The sequence below is a fragment of the Gorilla gorilla genome, chromosome 10 (assembly GCF_029281585.2).
Source record: "Gorilla gorilla gorilla isolate KB3781 chromosome 10, NHGRI_mGorGor1-v2.1_pri, whole genome shotgun sequence".
NCBI lineage: Eukaryota > Metazoa > Chordata > Mammalia > Primates > Hominidae > Gorilla > Gorilla gorilla.
Window position 1 is genome coordinate 137408418 of NC_073234.2, and position 22115 is coordinate 137430532.

A 22115-nucleotide genomic window follows, 5' to 3' on the forward strand; every position below is an offset into this window, starting at 1 on the left:
AGCTCACTGCAGCCTCGACCTCCCAGGCTCAAACAATGCTCCCACCTTAGCCTCAGGCCACCAAGCCAGGCTAATTTTTCATAGAGACAGGAAACTACTATGTTGCCCAGGCTGGACTCGAACTCCTAACCCCAAGCAATCCTCCCACCTTAGCCTCCCAAAGTGCTGGGATTATGGGAATAAGCCACTGCGTTCTGCCCATGACCAGAGTCTTAAAACCTATGTTGAGATTTATGGAATTTTAAAAACTCTTCCCTTCCCTCCCCTCCCCTCCCCTCCCCTCCCCTCTCCTTCCCTCCCCTCCCCTCCCCTCCCCTCTCCTTGCCTCCCCTTCCCTCCCCTCCCCTTCCCTCCCTTCCCCCTCCCCCTCCCCTTCCCTTCTTCCTTTCGATGGAGTCTTGCTCTGTCACCCAGGATGGAGTGCAGTAGCATGATTTCACCTCATTACAACCTCCACCTCCTAGGTTCAAGTGATTCTCATGCCTCAGCCTCCTGAGTAGCTGGGACTACAGGCGTGCACCACTATGTCTGGCTAATTTTTTTTTTTTTTTTTTTTTTTAAGTAGAGATGGTGTTTCACCATGTTGGCCAGGCTGGTCTTGAAACTCCTGACCTCAGTTGATCCACCTGCCTCAGCCTCCCAAAGTACTGGGATTACAGGCGTGAGCCACCATGCCCCATCCATGACCAAAGAGTCTTTTTTTTTTTTTTTTGAGATGGAGTCTCACTTTGTCACCTAGGCTGGAGTGCAATGGCGCAATCTCAGCTCACTGCAACCTCCACCTCCCAGTTTCAAGCGATTCTCCTGCCTCAGCCTCCTGAGTAGCTGGGATTGCAGGCACCTGCCACCAGGCCTGGCTAATTTTTGTATTTTTAGTAGAGACGGGGTTTCACCATATTGGCCAGGCTGGTCTCAAACTCCTGACCTTGTGATCTGCCTGCCTTGGCCTCCCAAAGTGCTGGGATTACAGGTGTGAGCCACCGCGCCTGGCCCGACCAAAGAATCTTAAAACCTATGTTGAGATTTGTTGAACTTTAGAAACTCTTTCTCTTTTTGCCTTCAGAAAGACGCTTCTGGGGCCAGCTTATGGTTCCCCTATTGAGCAGACACAAGTCCTCCCAGTGAGAAGCATGGCGGAGCTACAGAAACGCTACTTGGTGTTTATTAACAGAGACAAGGTAACAGCGCTCTCTTCTCCAGTTCTGGGAGTTGACTCTGTGTGTCATGAGCAGCAGTCATTACTGAAGATCACGAGACTCAGAGAGTTCTGGGTTTACAGCCAAGCCCAACTGCTTCCACCCCAGTCAGCTGTGATACTGAAAATTGCCCTTGATGAGTTAGGAAGACTCTTGGGAGACATTTCTGAGCAGAGTTACTGCATTTTCTGTATTCCCAGTGAAGATACATGGGCCGCCAAAGGATTTTTCCTTCTTATTTATTTACATGGAAAAACTCTTATAAAAATATGCAAATTAGTTACACTTTGTTGTACATTTAATGAATAATCTGCGTTGAAAAGTGTAAAGTCGGGCCAGGTGCGGTGGCTCACGCCTGTAATCCCAGCACTTTGGGAGGCCGAGGCGGGCGGATCACGAGGTCAGGAGATGGACACCATCCTGGCTAACATGGTGAAACCCTGTCTCTACTAAAAATACAAAACCTAGCTGGGCATGGTGGCGGGTGCCTATAGTCTCAGCTACTCGGGAGGCTGAGGCAGGAGAATGGCATGAACCCGTGAGGCGGAGTTTGCAGTGAGCCGAGATCGCGCCACTGCACTCCAGCCTGGGCGACAGAGCGAGACTCCGTCAAAAAAAAGAAAAGTGTAAAGTCATAGGTTGTGAGATGTATTCTGGAAAACCCTGGACAACTGACCATGAAGGCAGGGAGGAAAGCTTCCCTTCTGTGTACCTGTTAGAGCTGTGCAAGGGGCCCCCTACCAGGGCTGGTGTGTGTGGATGCCCAGCTACATTAAATGTGGCTCTCACACTCAGAGATGGGTCCAGACACACAGGTCCTTCTGGCACACAGATCTGGAGGTGACATGTGAACGTGCCAGGCCTCTCTCGGGCCCAGCTACCTGAGTCTGAATATCCAATTATGTGTTCCTTTCTAGGTGGGACTTCAGATCTTACCAGTTGACGGCAATCCACATAAGACATCTGCTATTGTTTGCCACCCGAATGGGGTGGCCGGCATGGCCGTTTCCTATGATGGCCGCTATGCCTTCACTGCGGGAGGGCACGATCGCTCGGTGGTGCAGTGGAAAATCACCTTAAGGTACACGACGGGGCGAGAAGGAAGGTATCAAGTGTAAACTCCTTTTCACTCAGCAACAGTGATAGACACTGAACCCTACTGCGTGCCAGGCACTGTGCTAGGATGTCACAGGGCCTGGCCTTCAGGTTGCTCCTCGGTGGCATTGCTCACATTACTCTGCAGATGGGAATTGCTGTCCTGTCCCGTGGACCAATGGTGTTTGCAGTTCAGGTGATGTGATAGCACCTTGGGCTCACCCCTGCTCCCTAAAATGCTTCTCCCTCTGCTCCACATATCCACACCTGCTAGAAAGATCTAGGCCGACCCTCCAAAGCATATACTACGGAAATAGTAAGAGGATCATTTCAAGTGGTATTTTCGGCTCCACTTCTCACCCTCCCTGCCCTGAATGGAGAACCTCTGCCTGAGGCGAGGCTGGAGAATTCTAGAGTTGAACATTGGAGAGTATGTGGACTTTGAGGTGAAAGGGATAATATGAGTTTGAATATGGGCCCACCCTCTACTGGCTGTGGGGCCTAGGGCAAGCTTCTTAACATCCCTGATCTTTAGATTCCTTGCATGCGAAATGGGGGTGATAGCATGTGAAATGGGGGTGATAATAGGAACTTCTGTAGGATCCCTGTAAAGATCAGGTAGTTTAATACGGGAAAAGCACCTAGTACAGAGCAAAGTACTCGGCAAGTGAATGATTTCCTTTCGTCTCTTCTTCCTGTAAGGGCATTTGCTTATGAGCTCAGAATCTTCCCTAATAAAGAGGGGACAAGCACCCACACTGTCCTGTCATCTACCCAAATCCGGCATGCTGCCGCAGGGCAGAGTCAACCATGTGGCAGCCGGTTCCTGTTCCTGACCACTTCTCCAAGCCCCTGCGCTGCCTGTGGCTCGGCTGGGCCTCTCTTGGCAGTGTGACGTTACGGAGCAAAAACAGCTCAGAGGCGCCTTCCTTCCTCGGAGAACAAACCTGATTCCTGGCTGCCAGCACAGTGTACCCCCTGCCATCTGCCAAATGCACATCTTTCTTTTTATGGCAGATATTGAAGCTTCTACTCTTAACCTGAATATGAGCAAAAATAGCCGGTTAAATCTGCTTTGGAACCACGGTGGTTTGAGATTGCACTTGCAGCTCTGACTTCCACCCCACCTTCACCTGAGAGAGCAGATCTTGGGAACTTGAGGATTTAGGAGCTGGAGGTGAACTCTCCTATTGAAAAGGGATCATGGCCTCAGAATGGCTGCCTGGTTCCTTGCTCCCTGGCTTGTTGCCTGGAACCATGGGGGCAAGCCACACCCTGTGGGGACAAGCAGAACCTTCCCTTCTATTTGTTGTTGTTGTTGAGACAGGGTCTGGCTCAGTCGCTCAGGCTGTAGTACAGAGGTGTGATCATGGCTCACTGCAGCCTCGAACTCCTGGGCTCAAACAATTCTCCTGCCTCAGCCTCCTGAGTAGCTGGGACCACAGGCATATGCCACTGTGCCTGGCTAACTTTAAAAAAATTTTTTTTGTCGATACAGAGTCATACCAAGCCTAGGCTGGTCTTGAACTCATGGGCTCAAGCCTTGGGCACCCGAAGTGTTGGGATTACAGATGTGAGCCACTGCACCCGGCTAGAACCTTCCTTCTGAAATGTTTGTCTTCTTCTCAGTCGTCGTGGGATCTGGAATGGTAGAAATTTAAGAAGAAGAAAAAAAGGCCTCTGCTTTCCAATAGCTTTCACCTGGCCAGAGTCCAGGCTTCTGAGAATTTCAATTTAATCTGTGGTGGGGACAAAGGATCATTATAAACTAATTATCACTTCATTGCTGCTTCTGGTGACTTAATATGATCAGCACTTCACTAATGGAGAGAAATGTAAAAAACCTAAACAAGTAAACAAACAGAATTTCCTACTAGAGTTACTGATGATGAGTTGTAGGGGAGATAAAGATGATAAATCCCCTCACATTTGATCATTTCAGTCAATGCACCCCTTGGCCCCAACTGCTACCATCACAGTCTATGGCGCTTCCGCCCCGGGAGAGCCCCTTCCATCCCCTCTCTCAGGGTTCATTCCGCACGCCCCTTCTTCTCCCGCTCCGTGCTAGCATGCACCCTTTCTCTTCTCCTTGTCTGGCATTGTTTCAAAATCCTGCATTGCTTTTTTGTGCTCATCCTCCCTGCCTCCTGTCATCCTGCTGCCCTGCTCAGCCAGGAGCAGAGAGACCCCGATTCGAATCCTAGCTAGTCACTACCTGCTTGCTGGATGACGCCAGGCAAGTCCCTTCACTTCTCGGAGCCTCAGTTCTGCCAACTCTTAAATGGGACTGCTACCACCAAGTTCAGACCATTCCTCCTCCTCCTCATCCAGGGAGCGTTTACAGAGCACCTACTGTGTGCTTGCCACAGGGCTGAGCTTTAGCTCCTTTCCAGAAGTACTGTATGGATTGCTGGGTACAGAGCAGGTTTTCAATAAGTGTCATTTCCCTTTTGTGCCCTAATGACCTCTTTTCTGTTGCAAGTGTTAGAAACACAATTTAGGCAAAAGGGAATGTATGAGAAGGTCGTTGGGATCGCATGTAGCTACACCACAAGAAGGTCACGGATGGCGGCACACTTGGTGCCCACAGCACTTGCTGTCCACTTGGCCCTGCTGTTGGCTTCATTCTCTGCAGAACTGGGTTTCCTTACTCAGCAGGAAGATGGCTGCTGACAGTTCCCAAATTTCACAAATTATAGCTCTCACCACAGAGAGAGGGAGTCTCTTTCTCAGCTTGTGTTGGAGAAATCCCAGTGCAGCCCCCAGGCCCCTCTGGGGTCAGTTGACGGTGACCAGGAGGTAGGGGATGTAGGGGAGCTCTGAACACCGGAGCCAGGAGCTGCGGGCTGTTCTCAGAGGACCAGGTGCTCTTGCTAGCCTTTCCCCTCAGGGGCTCCTGCTGGGGACAGGCTCCTCTGTGTCACTTCTGGCCTTTACCTGGCCCTGCTCCAGAGCCACATGGCTAAAAGTGGCGTTGCTGCTCATGGAGCTTGTCGGGATTGGGCCTGGGCCTGGCCTGGAGGCCACAGAGAGGGAGCCCTCTCAGCTGGACACCTGCCTCCATGGCAAGTGCTAAGAAGTGGGGAAGACCCAGCCTTGCTGGAGGGGCCCTCAGGCACCCCTGGAGAATACCCAGGTTCCTCAGACCTTAAGCCAGCCCGTGGGCTTGTGCATGCCTCGGTGAGAGGACCCAGGACAGTGCATGGCAGACTCTTCCTAAGAAAGGTGTAGGAGTGTGCTGATACCCATTTCTATGGCCATAATAATCCCAACCACTTGTGCTGAGTTTTCTCAGGGCCGGGGCCTGCACTGAGTGAGTTCCATGTATCATCTGATTTCATCCTGACAGCCATCCTGGGAGCCAGGCACCAATATTATCCCCATCAGACACATCAAGAAGCTAACTCCAAGGGGTCTGATGACTGCCCAAGCAATGGAGGAGGCAGTGGGGCTGGGATTCACAGCCAGGGCTTTCTAAATCCACCCCACACCTTAACAAACATTCATTACAGGAGGAAAATAAAGGACTTTTGTCTCCAATCTTTGTGATATGGTTTGGCTCTGTGTTTCTACCCAAATCTCATCTTGAATTGTACTCCAATAATTCCCGTGTATGGTGGGAGGGACCTGGTGGGAGATGGTTGGATGGTGGGGGGGCAGGGGGTGGTTTCCCCCATGTTGTTCTCATGGTAGTGAATAAGTCTCACGAGATCTGATGGTTTGATAAGGGGAAACCTGTTTCACTTGGCTCTCATTCTCTCTTGCCACTGCCATGTGAGACGTGCCTTTCACCTTCCGCCATGATTGTGAGGCCACCCCAGCCACATGAAACTGCAACAATAAACCTCTTTCTTTTGTAAATTGTGCAGTCTCAGTTATATCTTTATCAGCAGCATGAAAATGGACTAATGTAGTACATTGGTACCAGTAGAATGGGGCACTGCTGAAAAGATATCTGAAAATGTCAAAGTGATTTTGGAACTGGGTAACAGGCAGAGGTTGGAACAGTTTGGAGGACTCAGAAGAAGACAGGAAGATATGGGAAAGTTTGGAACTTCCTAGAGACTTGTTGAATGGCTTTAGCCAAAAGCCTGATAGTGATATGGACAATAAGGTCCAGGCTGAGTTGGTCTCAGATGGAGATGAGGAACTTGTTGGGAACTGGAGCAAAAGTGATTCTGTTATGTTTTAGCAAAGAGACTGGTGGCATTTTGCCCCTGCCCTAGAGATTTGTGGAACTTTGAACTTGAGAGAGATGATTTAAGATATCTGGTAGAATAATTTTTTTTTTTTTTTTTTTTTTGAGATGGAGTCTCACTCTGTCACCCAGGCTGGAGTGCAATGGCACGATCTTGGCTCACTGCAACCTCCACCTCCCGGGTTCAAGTGATTCTCCTGCCTCAGCCTCCTGAGTAGCTGGGACCACAGGTGTGTGCCACCATGCCCGGCTAATTTTTTGTATTTTTAGTAGAGAAAGGGTTTCACCGTGTTAGCCAGGATGGTCTCGATCTCCTGACCTTATGATCCACCTGCCTTGGCCTCCCAAAGTGCTGGGATTACAGGCGTGAGCCACTGCGCCTGGCCTCTGGCGGAAGAAATTTCTAAGCAGCAAAGCATTCGAGAGGTGACTTGGGTGCTGTTAAAGGCATTCAGTTTTATAAAGAAAGCAGAGCATAAAAGTTCGGAAAATTTGCAGCCTGACTATGTGATAGAAAAGAAAAACCCATTTTCTGAGGAGAAATTCAACCCAGCTGCAGAAATTTACCTATGTAACCAATAGCTGAATGTTAATCTGCAAGACAATGGGGAAAATGTCTCCAGGGCATGTCAGACATCTTCTTGGCAGCCCCTCCCATCACAGTCCTGGAGGCCTAGGAGAAAATGGTTTCTTGGGACAAGCCCAGGATCCCCATGCTGTGTGCTGCCTAGGGACTTGGTGCCCTGCATCCCAGCCACTCCAGTCATGGCTGAAAGGGGCCAACGTAGAGCTCGGGCTGTGGCTTCAGAGGGTGGAAGCCCTAAGCCTTGGCAGCTTTCATGACGTGTTGAGCCTGCAAGTCCACAGAAGTCAAGAATTGGGGTTTGGGAACCTCTGCCTAGATTTCAGAAGATGTATGGAAACACCTTGATGCCCAGGCAGAAGTTCGTTGCAGGGGCGGGGCCCTCATGGAGCACCTCTGCTAGAGCAGTGTGGAAGGGAAATGTGGGGTCAGAGCCCCCACACAGAGTCTCTACTGGGGCACTGCCTAGTGGAGCTGTGAGAAGAGGGCCACCATCCTCCAGACCTCAGGATGGTAGATCCACTGACAGCTTGCACTGTTTGCCTGGAAAAGCCATAGTCACTAATGCCAGCCCATGAAAGCAGCCAGGAGGGAGGCTGTGCCCTGTAAAGCCACAGGGATGGAGCTGCCCAAGACCATGGGAACCCACCTCTTGCATCAGCGTGACCTGGATATAAGACATGGAGTCAAAGGAGATCATTTTGGAGCTTTAAGATTTGACTGCCCTCCTGGATTTCAGACTTGCATGGGGCCTGTAGCCCCTTTGTTTCAGCCAATTCATCCCATTTGGAATGGCCGTATTTACCCAATTCTGGTACCTCCATTCTATCTAGGAAGTAATTAACTTGCTTTTGATTTTACAGGCAGAAGGGACTTGCCTGTCTCAGATAAGACTTTGGATGTGGACTTTTGAGTTAATGTGAAATGAGTTACGATTTTGGGGGACTATTGGGAAGGCATGATTGGTTTTGAAATGTAAGGACATGAGATTTGGGAGGGGTCAGAGGCGGAATGATATGGTTTGGCTGTGCCTCCACCCAAATCTCATCTTGAATTGTACTCCCATAATTCCCATGTGTTGTGGGAGGGACCTGGTGGGAGATGGTTGGATTGTGGGGGCAGTTTCCCCCATGCTGTTCTCATGGTAGTGAATAAGTCTCATGAGATCTGATGGTTTGATAAGGGGAAACCTGATTCACTTGGGCTCTCATTCTCTCTCTTGCCACTGCCATGTGAGACATGCCTTTCACCTTCCGCCATAATTGTGAGTCCTCCCCAGCCATGTGAAACCGTAAGTCCAATAAACCTCTTTCTTTTGTAAATTGCCCAGTCTCAGGTATGTTTTTATCAGCAGCATGAAAACAGACTAGAATACCGTGTGTGCATTTATTTATTAATTCTTACAACAATGCTGTGAGGCAGAATCGTCTCATTTTAAAGTGGAGGACACTGATGCCAGGGAGGTTAAGTCACCTCCCCAGAATCACACAGCTTGCCAGGGGTAGAGCCCGGACTTGCACGCATGTCCGTGTGACTCCACACTCTGGACACTTCCCCACTTCCCCACTGTGGTCTACATGAGGTGTGCTTGATGTCGCAGCAAAAAGGCTAATCACCCGATTAGCAGTAATCCAGTTAGTGGATTATTAGAATGATTTCTGATGATTAGCCTTTTGTAGGAGGCAAAGTTGGTCTCATACAAAAGTAGGTTTTCTTACCATTGAAAGGGTCTATTTTTGGAAAGTCTGACCTTGAGTTAGAGAGCAGAGGGTTATTTTTATCTGACTGGCATGGGTCCCTGTGGTCTCCTGAGTTTTTATGGAAGCAATTAGTGTTGGCAGTTCACTTGTACAATATCCCATTCTTTTGACTCTGATCGTTCGTGGATCTAAAGTTACGGGTAAGGCTGCTCTGTCTGGGAGGATTGTGGTTTCAGAACACGGGATGCCTCCCCCACCCCCAGGAGAGACATGTTCCCCAAAGATTGCAGACAAATTGCCAAGCACCTGCCCTGTCATCATCAATAGAATATCACCATAATTAAGGCAGATGCCCTCTACCTCTGAGTTCCACGCTTGAAATGGAATTTTCTGGTTTGGGCTTCATTTTAAAGGACCTTTTCTTAACAAGTGTGTAGAGACCCTAACTGTATCTGCACTGTGATACCCTTCAGAGGGCCGCAGTGCTGTGCGGACCACCTTCTGAGCCATGCTCATGCTTGAGCGCTTTCTAATAGAGACATTTCTGTTGTTGTTCCAGTGTCCTGGAGGCAGCGGTTTCTCTTGGGGGTGAAGACTTGACCCCATTCTATGGTCTGCTGTCTGGTGGCCGGGAAGGAAAATTCTACAGGGTAATTGTCCCTAGAGTAAACACCTCCTGGTAACATCTAGTTAAGTTTGTAAAGCAAATGTGCCCGGGGTTAACCTTCTTACTTTATTCCAAAGCTTTGTTCCCCCATTCAGCTTAAAAGGTACTTTCTAGCAAATGTCCTTGAAGTGTTCATGGATGCTTCAGACTTAAGCCTAAACGTGTGTTGTGTTTCCGTTGTATTCCTACATAGGAGCTAGAAGACTACTTCTACTATTCTCAGCTCCGCAGTCAAGGCATCGACACAATGGAGACCAGAAAGGTGTCAGAACACATTTGCCTGTCAGAGCTTCCTTTTGTCATGAGAGCAATTGGCTTTTACCCGTCTGAAGAGAAGGTAGGGAGAACGAAAACAAGAGCAGCAACGGGATGTGCTATTTATAAAAAACAACCTCTGGGAACAATCATTATAGGTCAAAGCAAAAATTGCACATTTTTCTTGCATAAATGGATCAGAAAGACGGTTCTGGGCATTTCAGATGCACTCCTGAGTAACTGCCTTATGGTAGAGATGTGCTGTTTCTAAAAGGCGCACTCCTCATGGAAGTTTGATGTTGGTTGGAGCATGGGTCTTGCAACCATGGTGTTGAATTGGACGGACTGGGGCTGCCGTCTCAGCCCTGACCCTTGCTAGGTGAGGACCAGCCTCATAGGATTTTTTTCTTTTTCTTTTTTTTTTGAGGTGGAGTCTTCCTCTGTCACGCAGGTTGGACTGCAGTGGCACAATTTTGGCTCACTGCAACCTCCACCTCCTAGGTTCAAGCGATTCTCCTGGCTCAGCCTTCCGAGTAGCTGGGATTACAGACACCCACCACCACGCCCCGCTAATTTTTGTATTTTTAGAGGCTTCACCATGTTGGTCAGACTGGTCTCAAACTCCTGACCTCAAGTGATCTGCCCGCCTCGGCCTCCCAAAGTGCTGTCATTACAGGCATGAGCGATCACTCCCGGCCAGCCTTATAGGATTTGAGGAGGGGATTGATGCCTACGCAGCCCTGGGCACGGTGCTGGGTGCACAGGAAGAGCTCAGTGAAAGGAGGGAGTTATTATCATCCTTATTAGTCTCGCTGTCTAGTTGCTCTTAACCTAGCAGGTGTTAATGGGGCACCTTTGGAAGCTGGGTGCTCGTCTGGACTGTGGAGCATGGAGGGTGCAGCCGTCCCTCATGACCGTGCCGCAAAAGCACCCCCAGATGCAAGAAGCCCCAAGCAGAGTCAAGAAGCATCTCAGGGAAATGTTCCTCATGTAAACTGTTGTTTAAACTGCAGTTAAGCCGGTTGTGGCAGCTCACGCCTGTAATCCAAACACTTTGGGATGCCAAGTGGGGGAGGATCACTTGAGCCCAGGAGTTTGAGAGCAGCCAGGGTAACATAGAGAGATCCTATCGATCCCCATCCCCCCCAAAAAATTGCCCGGTGTGGTGGCCCGTGCTTGTGGTCCCAGCTACTCAGGAGGCCATGGCAGGAGGATCACTTGAGCCCCAGAGGTGGAGGCTTCAGTGCCCGTGATTGTGCCACTGCACTCCAGCCTGGGAGACAGAGCGAGACCCTGTCTCAAAAAAATTAATAAATAAATAAAGTACAATTTATTGTATTTCTTCTGACTTTTATTAATATTTTCCTGTTTTATACATATTTATATAATCATATATATAATCATGCATCACTTAATGTTGGGGAGATGTTCTGAGAACTGTGTCATTAAGCAACATCGTTATTGTGTGAACATCATAGAGTGTCCTTATACAAACACAGATGGCAGAGCCTACTACCCGCCTGGGCCGTATGGTAGAGCCTGTTGCTCCTAGGCTACAAACCTGAACAGCATGCGACTGTACTGCATACTGTAGTCAGTGGTAATACAGTGGTATTTGTGTATCTAAGCATATCTAAATGAAGAAAAGGTACAGTAAAAATATAGTATTATGACCTTATGGAACCACCATCATATATGCAATCTGTCATTGAAATATTATTAAGTGCAGTGTGACTGTATAGATGTATGTAGTTTTAAAAAACTAATTGGCCTTGGCGCAGTGACTCACGCCTGTAATCCCAGCACTTTGGGAGGCTGAGGTGGGTGGATCACCTGAGGTCAAGAGTTTGAGACCAGCCTGGCTAACATGGTGAAGCCCTGTCTCTACTAAAAAATACAAAAATTAGCTGGGCATGGTGGCGCATGCCTGTAGTCCCAGCTACTTGGGAGGCTGAGGCAAGAGAATTGCTTGAACCCAGGAGGCGGAGGTTGCAGTGAGCCGAGATCACACCACAGCACTCCAGCCTGGGCGACAGAGCGAAACTCTTCCTCAAAAAATAAAAAACTGGCCGGGTGTGGTGGCTCAGACCTGTAATCCCAGCACTTTGGGAGGCCAAGGCGGGTGGATCACGAGGTCAGGAGATCGAGACCATCCTGGCTAACACGGTGAAACCCCGTCTCTACTAAAAAAATACAAAAAATTAGCCGAGCGTGGTGGCAGGTACCTGTAGTCCCAGCTAATCAGGAGGCTGAGGCAGGAGAATGGCGTGAACCCGGGAGGCGGAGCTTACAGTGAGCCAAGATCGTGCCACTGCACTCCAGCCTGGGCGACAGAGCGAGACTCTGTCTCAAAAAAAAAAAAAAAAAAAAATTATCCGAAAAAGTGCTTTTTAAAGGATATATTTTAATTTTTTAATTTTTTCTAATTTAGAAAATAGAATTATAAAGAAGAAAATGGAAATTACTCAGAGATCATCACTGTTATTATTTTGGTAGATATCCTATCATTTTATATATGGACATAGATATAGCTATATTTTTAAACAAGGAATTGAGATTATATGGTATATATATGTATATACCTATATATATCAACATTATACAGAGGATGTGTGTGCATATACATATGTATCGACATTCTCAGTAACTTGTTTTGTGAGCAAGGTGGTAAAAATTCCTTGGCAACATGCTTTTAAAGGCTGCAAACTTAATTGGACCATTCCCCAGTTGATAGGCATGTGAGTTGTCTAAAGTAGCTGGTGTCAGAGACACAGCTGTGTGGAGCATCTCTGTGCATGGTTTTTGCACACTTCTCTAATTACTTTCCTGGGTCATAGTGCAAGAAGTAGAATTACTGGGTCAGAGAATATGAAATTGCAGACCCTATTGCTAACCTACTTTCCATAAATGTAGCATTTTACGTGCCCATCTTCAGGAATCCACAAGTCCTGAAACCCAGCTAAGACTCAGTGTTCATGTTGGCTGAGAACACTTGAGCAATATAAGCTGTGGTCCCAGTCCCTTCTCTCGGCTTCAGTGGCCTACCCAGAATCACCTGTTTTGTGTGCTCCAGGTACACAAAACTCATTTCTCGAGAAATTAGTTATCAGAGCCCTTTAATCCCTGCTGAGTCTCGAACGAGGACCTTAAAATCACCAGGTACTGTTGTAAGCTCCTCTAAAGGTCATTGGCTGATGTGCATTTTGTCATAGCACATTGTTAGAAACATAAGCAACTCTGAGAAAGTTCGTACAGCCCACGTGGTGTTCCTGAGAGTGGCATTTTCCAAAGAGTGTTCCCTAGAACATGGCTTCCCAAACTGGGAAGCTGCATAGGAGCATTTACTGACTATTCAGCTCCTGGGCCCTGCCCAGGTCCAGCCAATCGGAATCTCCAAGCACAGGCTTGGGATTCTCTACATCTCCTGGGGGTGCTCACTGCGGAGCCGCCCACATTTGAAGAGAGGGAGAGGCTCAACACACTGAGTGAGATCATTAGTCAGCTTTCTTCTTCTTCTTCTTTTTTTTTTTTTTTTTTTGAGACAGCATCTTGCTCTGTCACCCAGGCTGGAGTGCAGTGGTGTGATCTCAGTTTACTGCAGTCTCTGCCTCCCAGGTTCAAGCGATTATCCTGCCTCAGCCTCCCGAGTAACTGGGATTACAGGCATGCACCACCATGCCTGGCTAATTTTTGTATTTTTTAGTAGAGACAGGATTTCACCATGTTGGCCAGGCTGGTCTCAAACTCCTGACCTCAAGTGATCCACCTGCCTCAGCCTCTCAAAGTGCTGGGATTACAGGCGTGAGCCACCGTGCCCGGCCTCAGCCTTATTCTTTGGTTACAAGTTACAGAAACCTAAGTCGACCCATTTTCTGGTTCACAGAATTCCAGGTCCAGAGGGAGTGGGGATGTGCAGTGTAACCTAAGCCAGGCCCTCATCCATGTCGCTGGGCAGGGTCTCTCTCTTTAGGCCTTGCTTTCTGCTGTGCTGTCTCCCTCCGCATCCGGCCCCCAGCCCACATCCAGTGGGATTCAATGCCACAGGCAGGAGCCTGTCTCCTTCCCAGAGCTGCAGACATTGTCACTGTCATCACTGCCATCAGGCATGTGCCACTCAGGTTGGCCAGGCGTGGGCACTCTCCTTCTTGGAGTGTGGGGTGGGCTCAGTCCCCTTTAACCATGGGGACTATGACCAGATGACAGCTAAGACGTGGGCAGGTTCTCAGCCTCTTCATGCTTCAGCTTCCTCATCTACAAAATGAGTGCAGCAGTCGCACCCAGGACCACTCTGAGCAGGTGGCGTGGCTTCCACGGAATTCTGAGCAAGGCAAAAAGTGGGCCCCTCTTCATTCTCACTTCCTTCTTTTTTTTTTTTTTTGGAGACAGGGTCTCACTGTGTCACCTGGTCCTCCAGCCTCAGCCCTCCAAGTAGCTGGGACTACAGGAGCGTGCCACCATGCTCTGCTAATTTTTCAATTTTGGTAGAGATGGGGTTTCTCCATGTTGGCCAGACGGGTCTCAAACTCCTGAGCTCAAGCCATCCACCCTCCTTAGCCTCCCACAGTGCTGGGATTCTAGGCGTGAGCCACCGCTCCCTGACCTCATTTCCTTCTCATTTTACATTAGAAATGTTGCCTCAGATGTCTCACTGTTCCCACGGCCGCTGCACTTCATCTGCATGGTTCTATCTGTGGTTCTGCTTCTTCTGTTTTTAGTCCAACGTTTAACCAAATACCCACCTCCTCTGGGTGATTGGTTGGCCTAACACTTGGTACTTCAAGATGGAGAAAGGGAAGAAGCACATCTTGGTGCAAACTAGCTGGCCTGGCTGCAGTTCCCAGCCTCCTTGGCGAGCCATCCCAGCGGTGGTCTGAACGCCGGAGTCCGTCCGCTCTGTAGATGAGGCTGGAGCAGGCTGCGCTCTCGTAGGGGTGTCGTGAGGACTAGAGAGCGAGGGTCTGTGCGGTGCCCAGCGCACAGAGGTGCTTACTCAGTGGGGGGCTCTTCCCTCAGTATTTCCTGTTGAGTCAGCATGTTCCTCTTAAGAGGCGATGAGATCGCCCCTCATTTTCTTATTTTTAATTTTATTTTGTAAAATTCCAAGCAAACACAAAAACAGAGAAAAGAGTAAAATGAACTCTTGGCCAGTCACGGTGGCTCACACCTGTAGTCCTAGCACTTTGGGAGGCTGAGGCAGGAGGATCGCTTTAGTAAGCCCAGGAGTTCAAGACCAACCTAGGCAATATAGGGAGACCCTGTCTCTACAAAAAATAAAATAAAATTAGCATGTGCCTATGGTCCCAGCTTCTCAGGAGGCTGAGGTGGGAGAATTGCTTGGGCCTGTGAGGTCAAGGATGCAGTGAGCCGTGATCACGCCACTGCACACACACACCCCACATTCCTGCATATCCATCAGTCAACTTCAGCTTCAGCAATTCTCAGCTCCCGTTTGGTCCAGACCCACTGACCTGCTCCCGCCCCATGGGTTATTCTGAAGCAAGTTCCAGGCACCCTCGCCTCACAAGGAGGCCTTTCAAACCCAGGTGCCCCTTCCTCAGCCAGGGAGAGGTTCTCCTTCACAAGGCCTGCAGGCACCTGAGGTTCACACTTCTATGAAAGTCACCAAAATGCTATCGTGGGCCATGCCTCTCGCAGTTCCTGTGGGTGAGGAGTATTCCGGCAGCTCTCTGATGCCTGCAGGTCAGTGCTAACCATGGAGGCCACATTGTGGAGGCTCCAGGGTCAGGCAGCTCTGGGTTTGAATCCTGACTGTGACCACGTGCCAGTTACGACTTGGTCAAGTTTCGGAACCTCTCCATGCCTCAGTTTCCTCAACTACAAAATAAACATAATAGTAGTACCTACCTCCAGAATTATTGTGAAGATTAACTGAGTATCCATTTCGTACAGTACACGGCACACGTTAAATGTTTAAAAATGTAATCTGATATTTTTGTCTTTGTCGTGATATCCCCATCTGTGGATCCGTGATTCCAGAAGCCCTTTATGACAATGTTTCTCTGACCTTGTGCTTCTTTGTGTATAATACCCTTTCCAAAATCTAAAAGTTTATATTTTCTTGATTTTCTGGTAAAGATACTTTACATAAATGTCCAAACGTCATCAAATTGATGGCAGTCTTCTCACTTGTTCAGCATTTTTTTTTTTTTTAAGAGGCAGTGTCTCACTCTGTCGCCCAGGCTGGAGTGCAGTGGTGTGATCACAGCTCACTGCAGCCTTGACTTCCTGGGCTCAAGTGATCCCTCTGCCCCAGCCTCTCTAGTAGCTGATATTATAGGCGCACATCACCACATCATTCAGGATTCTTGATTTTTTTTTTTTTTTGAGACGGAGTTTCGCTCTTGTTGCCCAGGCTGGAGTGCAATGGCGCCATCTCAGTTCACCGCACCTCCACCTCTCGGGTTCAAGCGATTCTCCTGCCTCAGCCTCCTGAGTGGCTAGGATGATAGGCATGCACCGTCTTGCCTGGCTAATTTTGTATTTTTAGTAGAGACGGGGTTTCTCCATGTTGGTCAGGCTGGTCTCAAACTCCTGACTTCATGTGATCCACCCACCTCGGCCTCCCAAAGTGCTGGGATTACAGGTGTGAGCCACTGTGCCCAGCCAGGATTCTTGAGTTTAATCCCTGGGCGGTCCTGCTTTGTTGGTGGGTGTTTAGCCCTGGCGACCAGTGCCCACGTTTCTCACAAAGTACTTGAGAAAGAGGGTGGGCACAGAGCAACCCGCTTGTCTCTGCTTCCTATAGAAATAAGGAAGTCCTGCATATGCCTGGAGTCCCAGCTGCTTGAGAGGCTGAGGCAGGAGGATCACTTGAGGCCAAGAGTTCCAGACCAACCTAGGCAACATAGCGAGACCCCGATCTCTAAAAAATTTAAAAAATTGGGCTAGGCGCAGTGGCTCACAATCCCAGCATTTTGGGAGGCCAAGGCAGAAGGATTGCTTGAGCCTAGGAGTTCAAGACCAGTCTGGGCAACATAAGGAGACCCGTCTCTGCTAATAAACAATTAGCTGGGTGTGGTGGCATGCACTTGTAGTCCTAGATACTTGGAGGGCTGAGGTGGGAAGGATCAAAGGATCGCTTGAGCACAGGAGATCAAGACTGCAGTGAGCTGTGATTGTGCCATTGCACTCCAGACTGGACAGCAGAGTGAGGCCCTGTCTCAAAAAAAAAATTAGTTGGGGATAGTGTTGTGCAACTGGAGTCCCAGCTACCCTGGAGGCTGAGGCAGGAGGATTGCTTGATCCTAGGTGCTGTAGGCTGCAGCATGCTATGATCATGCCTGTGAATAGCTACTGTCCTCCAGCCTGGGCACCATAGCTCTCCAAAAAAAAAAAAAAAAAGGTAAGGAAGTGTCTAATTATTAAAGATGTACTCATTTGTTCTATCATTGGCAAAAAATAATAAAGCTTAAACAACTTATCAAAATCTTGCTGATGAAGAAAAGGTATCCGGAAAAAAATGTTAGTTGGTAACAAATGTTACAAAGTAACAAACATTGACAATTACTTAAAAACATAAAGACAGAAATAAAAACGGAGGTTGTAAGGTTTGCACTGGATGTTGTATGTTCTCCCGGCTGACCCCACCACTTCCCAAAAGGAGAGTTTCGGTGCCGCACTCAGTGAGGGCCCCACTCACCCTTGGATTCCAGGGCTTTTTATCTACTTAAAAAAAAAAAAAAGTTTCCTCTTTGGAGATGTTTTCTGAAGGCTCCAGGTGTGCCCCACATCAGTGTGCAGACTTGATTAGCTGATGAGTTAGTTTATATCTGAAGCTACACCGGGAGAAGTTTCTGACCTTTTGTTTTCAAGTCAGATTTATAGTGATTTAAAAAAATCTTTTCAGGGCTTTGAAACTAACCCAGGCTTTACCGTGGTTAATGAAACATTTCCTATTGAGATGTAGCCGCTCCGCCTCCTTCAGGAAGTTGCATGGAGTATACGCTTCACTACTGGAGTGTGTTCACACTTGGTTACAGAAAAGAGGCAGATGCAGGGTTTAAACCAGCGGCCCAAAGACTATACATTATTGATATTTTTCTTACGTCATTACAACTGTCTTGGGGATTTGAAGCTAGTTAGTGTGGTACACTGAAGCCAAATTACACAAGAATATAACCCTCCCCAAAGAATTCCTAGCCATTCCGTTCTTTCGCAGAAAGCTGTGCTCCGGAGCAAAACACAGCCAAAGTGGTCATGGTGGGCTGCTCCTAGAAATCATTATTTATTTATTTGTTTTTTGAGACCAAGTCTGTCTCCCAGGCTGGAGTGCAGTGGCTCAATCTCAGCTCACTGCACTCACCGCAACCTCCGCCTCCCAGGTTCAAGCGATTCTCCTGCCTCAGCCTCCCGAGTATCTGAGACTACAGGCGCCCACCACCACACCCAGCTAATTTTTTGTATTTTCAGTAGAAACGGGGTTTCACGGTGTTAGCCAGGATGGTCTCAATCTCCTGACCTCCTGATCCGCCTGCCTTGGCCTCCCAAAGTGCTGGGATTACAAGGTGTGAGCCACTGCGCCCGGCCTAGAAATCATTTTTAAATGAAAGATCTGCAGCATGTGTAATGTTATCAAAGGAACCATAGCTTAGGTGTCATCGTTTCTACAGATGATTTCACATACAAGGCAGTTCCATCCTCTATCTTTATAAATGTGTCTTTTCCTCCAGGATGTGGGACTGTCCACGTTGGGATGGGGCCCAGCATATCATTCATTTCCTGCTTACTTGCAACTTCACTTCTCTTTAGCTTGCAGAGTGTTGTATAATCTTGACAGGTTTGGGCAGGGAATTAACATTGGTGCAACCACCTAGTTCTGTAAACTTAAGTCTAATCCTGTAGAGACGTATGTGCCCAGCAAGTGCCCACATGGTGGACGCTTGGCAAATGTTGATGGAATGCGTGAATGAATCAGTGATGCTCATTGGTCATATTCGACAGCAGAGACAGTGAGGAAGACACAATCCCTGACATTATTATTTGATCTCAGTGTAATTCTTAGTAACCCTAATGTGTTTGATATATTCAGGAGCTTGGGCATAGCTTAGGAGCATTTAGAAAGGAATTAAATAGTCACTTAACTTTTTATTTTATTTGCTATTTATTTTTTGCTTAACTTTAAAAATGTATATATCTTTTGACTCAACAAATGTACTTTTAAGAGTGTATCCTGGCCAGGCGCGGAGGCTCACGCCTGTAATCCCAGCACTTTGGGAGGCCGAGGTGGGAGGATCACCTGAGGTCAGGAGTTCGAGACTAGCCTGGCCAACATGGCCAAACCCCGTCTCTACTAAAAATACAAAAATTAGCTGGGCATGGTGGTGCATGCCTGTAATCCCAGCAACTCCGGAGGCTGAGGCAGGAGAATCGCTTGAACCCAGGAGGCAGAGGTTGCAGTGAGCTGAAATGGTGCCACCATACTCTCCAGCCTGGGCGACAGAGCAAGACTCCATCTCAAAAAAAAAAAAGGGAGTGTATCCTACAGAAAAACTCACCCAAGTTTATAATGACGTACATATGGAAGGAATAATTTTAAATATATAATATATATAAATATTGAGATGGGGTCTCACTACGTTGCCCAGGCTGGTCTCAAACTCCTGGGCTTAGGCAAGCCTCTTGCTTTAGCCTTCCTAGTTGCTGGGACTACAGGCCCTCCAAACCTGTACCTGACCTGAAGGGACAATTGTTGCCACATAGTCTATGGTGTTGAAAATCAAAACAACACTGATATCCATTGATAGGACATGAGATTAATAAAATAAGGCACACCTACACGTGAGATTGGCCTGGTACTGTGTCTCTTCACCTGTATTCCCAGCACTTTATGAGGCCAAAGTGGGAGGATCGCTTGTCCTTGGGAATTCAAGACCAGCCTGAGCAGCATAGTGAGACCTTGTCTCTACAAATTATTATTATTTTTTTTGAGAGAGTCTTGCTATTTTGCCCAGGCTGGTAGGCAATGGCGTGATCTCGGCTCACTGCAATCTCCACCTCCTGGATTCAAGCAATTCTTCTGTCTCAGCCTCCCGAGTAGCTGGAATTACAGGCAGTGCCACCATGCCCAGCTAATTTTTTGTATCTTTAGTAGAGATGGGGTTTCGCCATGTTGGCCAGGCTGGTCTCGAACTCCTGACCTCAGGTGATCCTCCCACCTTGGCCTCCCAAAGTGCTGGGATTATAGGCATGAGCCACCATGGCTGGCCACGAATTTTTTTTTTTTTTTTTGGAGACGGAGTCTCCCTCTGTCACCCAGGCTGCAGTGCAGTGGCACGATCTCAGCTCGCTGCAAGCTCCGCCTCCTGGGTTCATGCCATTCTCCTGCCTCAGCCTCCTGAGTAGCTGGGACTACAGGCGCCCGCCACCAAGCCTGGCTAAATTTTTTTTTGTATTTTTAGTATGGACGGGGTTTCACCGTCTCTACAGTGATCAGAGGATCACTGACCTCGTGATCCTCCCACCTCGGCCTCCCAAAGTGCTGGGATTACAGACGTGAGCCACCGTGCCCAGCCGAATTTTTTTTTTTTTAATTGCTGGATGTAGTGGCTCACGCCTGAAGTCCCAGCTACTCAGGAGGCTGAGGTGGGAGGATCACTTGAGCCCAGAGGTCAAGGCTGCAGTGAGCCATGATTGCACCATTGCTCTCCAGTATGGGCAACACAGTGAGACTCTGTCTCAAAGAAAAAGAAAAAAAAAAAGCCCATCTAGGGGTTCTATAAATAAAAGGCCATTTCATTCAGTGGCATCTGCCCTCCTTAGGAGACAGTTGTGGCTATAAATTTGGGGAGACCTCGGACATACATTTCTGTACTATTTAAGTTCTCCTAACTATAAACATGCAGCTTGTGTTGCTTTTGTATTCAGAACAAAAACGAGAAAGATAAACAAGCAAATCCCCCCAAAGCCCTGTGCGCTGATCGTCATGGCTAAAGCAGGGTCCCAGCTGGGATGGAGGTCTGTAGCCAAGTGGTTCAGCCTCACCCATAATGAGGGAGGAAATTTGAGCCAAGAAGCACGGGGATAATTTCTGTTCTGATAAAGACCCCGAGGGAATTTGGAAATTTGCACTTTGAAGAGAAGCCCTCAGTATGTTGGGTCTTGCCCTGAAACATAAATATCAGCAGGCATTTCCATCCTGAAGGTAGTAGAAGTGGCCCAGTGTTCTAGGGGAGGCCTTCCTGGCCAACAGAGAGTCCGTGGCCAGGCCCCTGCCCAGCAAGAGGTGGGCCTCCTGCAGAAAGATCAGAGCAAGACAAAACTATTTCTGCTTTTCACATGTAAAGCATTTAAAGAAATAAATCTTAGATTACTATGCAGCCATTAAAAAGAATGCAGGCGATAGAGTCCAGGCCTGGTGGTTCATACCCGTAATCCCAGCACTTTGGGAGGCTGAGGTGGGTGCATCACCTGAGGTCAGGAGTTCGAGACCACCCTGGCCAACATGGTGAAGCCCTGTCTCTACTAAAAATACAAAAATTAGCCAGGCATGGTGGCGCACACCTGTAATCCCAGCTACTCGGGAGGCTGAGGCAGGAGAATCGCTTGAACCCGGGAGGCGGAGGTTGCAGTGAGCCAAGATGGCACCATTGCACTCCAGCCTGGGCAAGAAGAGCAAGACTCCATCTCAAAAAAAAAAAAAAGAATACAGGTAATAGTAATGCATAATACCATTCTGGGAAAGTGAGGCCTAGAGAGAGAAGGAAGATTGTATAGTCAGTTAGCTACCGAGGGCACAGCCAGGGTTTGAACCAAGCTGGCTGACCCCCAACTCCAGGTTCTGTTCCTACGTATGTATGAGTTGGTACAAAGAAGGAAGAAAACCCTAAAAATTCTGGCATCCAACACTGGTTATTGCTGCGGGACGGGGAATTTCAGGGCATTTTATTATTATTTTTCTTTATATCTCCATTGTTAGAATTTTTCATAACAAGCATGTTTCAATCTTGACTGGTTTTATGATATAAAAGAGTAGATCACAATGATGGTGGAAGATATATTTTAAAAATATTAATGTTCTTAGAATCGAAATGTTGTTACTTGCCATTGCCATGGCTTCTCCATATTATTTATTTTCTTTTCTTAAAAAAAACTTTATTGAGATATACCACATACCACGTAATTCACCTGTTTAGAGGATGCAGTTCATTGATTTTTAGAATGTCCACCGAGTGGTGCAGACATCACCACCATGTAATCCTAGAACATGTTTATCATCCCAAAAAGAAACCCCAGACCCATGAGCACTCGCTTCCCATTTCTCCTTCAACCACCAATGTGCTTTCTGTCTCTATGGATTGGCCTATCTTGGCATTTCATATAAATGGAGTCATGAAATACGTGGTCTTTTGGGTCCAGCTTCTTTCACTCACTCAGCATCATGTTTTCCAGGTTCATCCAGGTT

At 48.0% G+C, this 22115-nt stretch overlaps 1 protein-coding gene across 9 annotated transcripts in view; it reads left to right on the top strand.

The window, feature by feature from the left end:
* Positions 1-22115, top strand: part of CFAP251 (cilia and flagella associated protein 251) — an 83730-nt gene that overhangs the window by 48300 nt on the left and 13315 nt on the right. For 5 of the 9 annotated variants that reach the window (XM_031000713.2, XM_019038785.3, XM_031000714.2 and 2 more), the window contains 4 exons: positions 1064-1178; positions 2114-2277; positions 9332-9422; positions 9633-9776. In XM_031000713.2, coding sequence (XP_030856573.2) covers positions 1064-1178; positions 2114-2277; positions 9332-9422; positions 9633-9776 — 514 coding nt within the window. Of the gene's footprint in view, positions 1-1063; positions 1179-2113; positions 2278-2993; positions 5832-9331; positions 9423-9632; positions 9777-22115 lie in introns of those variants that run through there. The other 4 variants (XM_055358215.1, XM_063694416.1, XM_055358216.1 and 1 more) reach the window with 2 other exon arrangements.